General features: G+C 39.5%; 1 protein-coding gene across 1 annotated transcript in view; it reads right to left on the bottom strand.

Annotated features, from left to right (window-relative positions):
- The window catches only part of POT1 (protection of telomeres 1), a 140,179-nt gene extending 135,043 nt beyond the window's left edge, over positions 1-5,136 (bottom strand). The window contains exon 1 of the mRNA XM_007946745.2: positions 5,014-5,136. Within this exon, the coding sequence (XP_007944936.2) occupies positions 5,014-5,136 (123 nt within the window). The remainder of the gene's footprint in view (positions 1-5,013) is intronic.
- Positions 5,137-6,785: the final 1,649 nt, after the last annotated feature.

Here is a 6,785-nt window from a genome sequence, read left to right as displayed (position 1 = left end):
CAAATTGGTAAGGAAGAAGTCAAATTATCCCTATTTGCCAATGATATGATCCTATACCTAGAAAACCCAAGAGACCCAGTCAAAAATTTACTGGAACTAATTGAGAGACTTAGGATCATGGCAGGATACAAGATCCATATCCAAAAATCAGTTGGATTCCTGTACACCAGCAAAGATATTGCTGAAAAATAAATAAAGAAATCAATACCATTTACAATACCTACCAAAAAAATTTTGGTCAATGTCATGAGACAAAGTGTATGTGAACTGCTGTTTGGAAAGTGAATTTGCTCTGTAAATTTTCAGCCAAATCAAAAAAAAAACCTTGTAGAACTATACACTAAAAAGTGTTTCTTTCTGTAAATTACCTTCACTAAAATAAATGGCAAGTAAAATACAGACTAATCAAGAGTCTGTAAGTAAAGGCCTGATGAAAAAGTTACCATTATGCGTTCCAGATCAAAGTTCAAAAGTAAAATGTATTTAATAATAAAAAAAACATAAATAAAAGATAGCTTCAAGTTAGAAAAGAGTGTATATGCATACAATCAGAGCTGAAAAACAAGAGATTGACTCCATACGTAAGGAGCAGAAACAACATATTGTGGCCATAGTTTTTGAAATGAGCATGATATGTAAACCGTGTGATAACCAGGAGAAATGACGAAAAGGTACTTCCTCATTTTAATTCTACTAGATTCTAACATGTTCACTTACAGCTAAAAGGATTTATTATAGCAATACTGACAATAGTGTTAAAAAGCAAAAAATACTTCACTAATGTAAGTAGGAACAAAAATAAAGAAAAGAAATAAGAACATTTAATAGCCTGCTGATTTAGGAGAAAAGTACCACATTACCAAACTGCAATACTATTTAAAATACTCCTGTATCAAGCACACAAATAAGAAAAGAATGACAAAGCCAGATGCAGCTCAGTAATTATTATTAATGATTTGTCAAAAAGAAGTCAGATCACAGTGTTGTATTAATACATACAAGTACAAAAGAAATGTCACAGTAACCAACCAAATGTAAAATGAGTTTGAGAATGCAGCAAACCTTTTATAAGAATTTAAATGCAGTGAAGCAGAGAGAACTGTAATCTATAAATCCTTATTTCATATGAAAGAAAATACCAAAGTATAGAAGATGTAACAGACTGTCCACATGTGAAGTATTAATTAGAAGAGCAAAACAGAATGTAGTGTTATTTCTAGTATCAGACTCGTTTTATAAAGACCCTCAGCTCATTCCCATAATTCTGTCATTAGTCCCTAACAACCTACCTTCTATGTTGGCATATTCCACTGGAAATTCAGCCATGCCTAACGAACCTGCCAACCACTCTTCTCTACTGTGTATTCTTTCATTCCTTCATTTTCAGTCAGTCACAAAACTAGAAAGTTCTAACACAATGTATCAAACACTACTTGAGAATATAAAAAGGAAGAGGGATCTCTAACCAAGTACCAGGAAGAGCAGAAATAATCAGCCAACATTTCTTGGGGGAAGTGATAGCTGAGCTCAGAATTAAAACATGACTATGTCAGTGAGAGGAAAGGACCGTGACTGAAGCATCACTGTTCACTTGGCTGAACTCAGTCTCTAGCCTCCACACCTCTAATGCATTATCTCATCAGTGTAAGCTACCGAGGGAACCGCCATGAGTGACCTCAATAGAACAGACTATCAGGATGGTCCCACAGCCCACCATTAACAATACCACTCCAGTCACTTAGGAAATCTCAAGGGCCTAGAGGACAAGGATCAGCCAAATTCCTTCTTATACATGTAGACTCATTTCTAAGCCCCCTCCCAGGGCCATGGAAGGGCTTGTTCAAGTGAAGTCTTTGAAGCTCGGCCGTCACTACTTGCACAAAAATTCTCGCTCTGGTCAGTGGGGCCTTATATGGTACATTATTCTCACCCTGACAAATTGAGAGTCAAGGCAAATTCACTGTGCAAAGACACTGCCCATGAAGTTATGCTCACTGTCTTTACCACAATAAATAGTATTAACTGACTGCTTAGAATTTATTAATTCATTAATCCTCACAATACTCCCCTATGAGTTTTGTTCTTTTTATAAATAAGGAAAATCAGGCACAGAAAAATGCAGTGACTTTCCCAGTCCCAGAGCTGGTATTGAACCTGTAACTGAACTCAGGCAGCCTGCCTCCAGGGTTCACACTCCTCGTCAGTATGCTCACCAGCCACAGGATCAAGGCAGTGATTTTGGCTTGTGAGTCCGTGTGAGGGTGTATTATGGGGACAAGTGAGCAGAATAGAGGAGGAAAGTAAATGTTGATACAATGTTAAAAGTTTAGTTGCTTTTTGAATTCTTACTGGTTTTGTTTCACTCTGGTACAATTATTGTTGTTGTTGTTATTGTTATGTGCCGTCGAGTTATCTCCAACTCACAGCAACCCCTCCTTAGGTTCCCAAGGCATTATCACTATGGAAGGAGATTGCCCAATCTTCCTTCCAAGGAGTAGCTGGTGGGTTTGAACCACCAGCCTTCTGGTTAGCTAGGCACCACGCCACCAGAGAATCAGAATACCTAACTATCCTAACAAAACTTTTAGAAAGATACTTTGGGCAATTGCCTCACCTAATGTTTTATCTTCAAATCACTGGAAATGGCTTTGTTTTAGGGCTCCAGCAAAACTAACCTTGCCAAGTAAGCAATGCCTTCTTGGTTCTTAAATCAAATAGATCCTTTCTGGGCCTTACAATTAGCCTCAGACAGCAACATAATGCCATGGTTCATAGCAAAGACAATCAAAGTACAAACCACAGTTCAGCCACTTCTAGCTACCTGACCTTGACTGAACTACTTAACCTGTGTTATTCCAACTAAAAATGGGAATATTTATCCACAAGGTTCTTAAAGAGTCTGGTGGTGCAGTGGTTAAATGTTTGCCTGTTGACAGTAAAGTCAGTGGTTCAAATTCATTAGTTGCTGTGTAGGAGTAAGATGTGGCAGCCTGTTTCCATAAAGACCCCATGGGGTCACTATGAACTGGAATCAGCTCAACCACAATGGGTTTTACTTGGATTGATAGGGTTCTTAAGAGGATTTAAAAAGATAACATATATGTAAGGGCACTTAGTAGAGTCGACCAGATAGCAACCTATGAGTTGAAATTTACTCACTCTTTAAAACTCTTGCCTCCCTATGTATCCAAGACTCCACTCCTTCCCAATTTCCCCTACTTTCCTAAACCATCTCAGTCTCTTTACTGACACTACCTTCTTTCATGGACTACCCTTCAGCACAAATCTCCCTGAGTAACAGACTCCTGAATCCATACCCCCAATGACCTCTCAAAATATCTGCTGGGAGCGTGGTCTACCTATCTGATGCCCATCCAGGAGCCTGAGCTGAGGCCTTGGGCTCAGGGCACTCTCTGACAGAGGCTGGGAACTGGGTCTCCTTCTCTCTCCCGGTCCCTTCTTCTCATCAGAGAAGCCTTCCTCCCTGTTTGAATGCACAGTAACTTTCTCTGTCTCTGTGACTACCTGTCAGTACTTAATTGTACTAACATAAATAATCTTGTAGCTAGTGGGTAAGAAATGCTCTCTCTGGCGATACACCCATGGTCACGGGATTGCCATGCTGTTCAAACCTGAACAAAACTGACAACAGGATGGTCAGAGCAGGTGCAGTGGAACAATGCCTCCTTCCTTACTACTCTTCCATGTTCTCATGCATTTCTATGCCTTGGGGACTTTCACCTACAATGTCAACTTGGAGCCTGGGATGGGAGGGGGATCTGAGGAAGGCCAACCCCATGAGGAACCTTACCTCCATTCATCCCTCCTAACTAGTATGTAATTAAAAACGTGCATAACACTCAAGGTAATGTCAAAACACTCGAGGTAATGTCAATTAATCACTGAGAGCTACAGCCTTCTAACAGCCCATTTTTCATAGTGGCTAATTGCCAAATCCCATTCTTTAGTCTCATCTTTCTCCCTAACTGGGCACTACCTATTGTCTTCCTCACACAGCGCAGGAATCAGACACATGGAGGTTTCCTACCCTCATCTTCACCCCTCGTATCTAATTGTTCTCCAAGACTTGTTGACTCTCAATCTTTATCCTGTCCTCTCTGAAGCAGGTCATCTAGATTCTAATTTCAGCTCTATCAATTACTAGCTATAAGATCTCAGGCAAATTCCTCAACCTTTCTGAGACACAGTAACCACATCCTATGTAGATGAAGAATGACAGTACCTAACTCATAGGACTTTGTGATGATTAAGTGGTTAATACATGTAATGCACTTGGAATAATACGTAACACATGGAAAGAGCTCAATAAATGTTAGCTTCTTTTACTATCATTATTATTTTATTACCTCCCCATCATGCCCTCTGCTACTGGTTCAGACCAGCACCAACTTTCACCTAGATTGCTACAATTGACTTTTACCTAAATATCTTTCCTCTAAACTTGCCCTCTCTAATACATTCTTCACCCAGAAGGCTGAGTAGTTTCTATTTCAAAGTAAATTATGTGTTTCTATTGCTTAAGTGCTGGTAAGGTCCTCATAGTTTTTTAGGTTAACATCCAAACTCATCAACAGGCTCAAGGGGACCGGTTTTACTCAAAAGGCAGGTACAGTCTCAGTCATTCTTTAAGCTGTGCTCAACTTTCCTAACTTGTCAGAACCAAAAGTTCTTTCCTAAATGTTCACATATCACAATGGTAATACTACCCATATTAATTGTAATTAGCTGTCATACCCTCACCTTTAATTCAGGGACCACATTTATTTATCTTTTTATTGCCAACAGTTATTTCAGTGTATCACATAAAAATTCAGTTCATGTTCGCTAAATGAAAGCTTGATGATTAAGAATATATCATCAAAGTGTCAAAATGTTATGATGTAAGTAAAACCATTCCTAAAACATCTTCATTTAAAAAAAAAAAAAACCTTCACCATAAAAATTAGTATTCATTTTAGAAGGAAAAACATTCTGAATTACAGAAATTCTTACCTGGATGTATTTCCTGCTATAATCACAACCTGGCTGTAAGGATCTGAAATCTACTTTGTGAAATTTACTTAGCAGTTGCACTTCTGGCACTCCACTGACTTCTTTTATTAATTCAAGTGGCATATCAGTTCTCCTTCAGTGTTGTCCAAATCACATTCAACTAGAGAAGTTGAGAACTTGCTGCTGAAGACACAAAGACCAGTGTTTTATCCAAAATGTGGTGAATAATTTGCTTTAAGCAACTTAGTTTTGCTTTTCCATTATGTTAGTTATCCCCGGGGGTGGGGGTTATTTGATAATTACATTACAAAGATCAACGTGTGAATTCTAAGACACTTAAAGTAATCTTTTCCATTTGGCTTCTGTATTTTTAAAAGTAACTATAAAAGCCATAGGAGCTCTGGTAGCATAGTGCCTAAGGCACTTGACTGCTAACCAGAAGGCTGGCGGTTCAAACCCACCAGCCACTCCTTGGAAGGAAGATGGGGCAATCTACTTCCGTAGTGATACTGCCTCGGAAGCCCAAGGAGGGGTCGCTATGAGTCGGGGCCGACTGGACGGCACATAACAACAACAACATAAAAAGCATAGTTTTAAGATGTCTGAAAGTTGCGTAACAAGTGGTATTACCACTGCGCTTTAAAATGTAAAAGGTATGGGTGCCGGGGGAGGGTTTAAAATTTGTTTTCATTTTTCAGATTTCCTTGGCAGTTCTAATAGTGTGTACCCAAATCGTGTATCAAAAGCTTATTACTCCAAAATATATGTTGTCTCCTCCCTCCGCCCCTCTATGTAATTGAAAGAAACCACTAATAAACGGATGTAAACATGTGCGCAATTTTAATTCACAAATCTCTTGACCGGGACAATCGTTGTTGCTGTTGTTAATCATTAGTATTAACATTTAATTTTAGTGCGTGTCCATCTCCCTTCCCCAAGTGCTACTAAGCTCCCTGACGGCAGGGATTTGGACTGACTTACGTCAACTTCTCCGAAAGCGCCAAACAAGAAGCTGGACATAAAACAGCAGGCTCACGGTAGAGCAAAGTATGAGGGGTTTTTCTGTAACAACTACATCAAATTTTGATCTAAGCTAAATTAATTTCTATATAATATCAGTCCAGGCCCTGGCTCACTTTGTGTCCGCGCTAGGAACACCAAACCTACCCAGAAACGTACTTACCCGCGATCTAATAAAGAACACTGGGAAGAATTTAGACTGGCGCGCCTGAGACGTCACACGCACTCTGGCGGCCCAGCTTCTACGCATGCGTGCTCCGGTCCCCGCAGTGGAGAAACTGCGTCATAGTTCCAGGCTTGGGTGAACCGATACAGGGCCCGCCCCGCCTGGTCGAGTTTATCGGGAGGTTTCGCCTTTGTGTTTAGGGGAAAGAGGGGGCAAACCCGCACTGGGTGATTAGCCCTCATTTTTCTCCCCCAGGAAGCAACTCACTGCCCTTGAGTCGAATCCGACTCATAGTGAAAATGCGTTGTTTTTTTTTTTAATTTACAATGATAATGTTATTTGATGATTTTTATGACAATTTTAGGGCATTGGTATAATTCTGTTTCACCCTCGAGAAATGCTATTTTCAGACAGATTAATTTTTTCAAGGATTTATAGGACTATGATTTTATGGTATGATTAATAATGTATTGTTAATTGAGAACCCTCTGCTAACTTCTGATTTATGCCTCCTGTCATTTAAGAGAAACACTTCAGTGCCAAACCATAATGAAATAATAGTATGAATATTTTCAAGGCTATTTGA

Source organism: Orycteropus afer, unplaced genomic scaffold, assembly GCF_000298275.1.
Source record: "Orycteropus afer afer isolate SDZICR_OR568_19922 unplaced genomic scaffold, OryAfe1.0 scaffold00170, whole genome shotgun sequence".
NCBI classification, from domain to species: Eukaryota; Metazoa; Chordata; class Mammalia; order Tubulidentata; family Orycteropodidae; genus Orycteropus; species Orycteropus afer.
The sequence above is the reverse complement of the archived record's forward strand: the minus strand, read 5'-3'. Positions and strand labels throughout refer to the sequence as shown.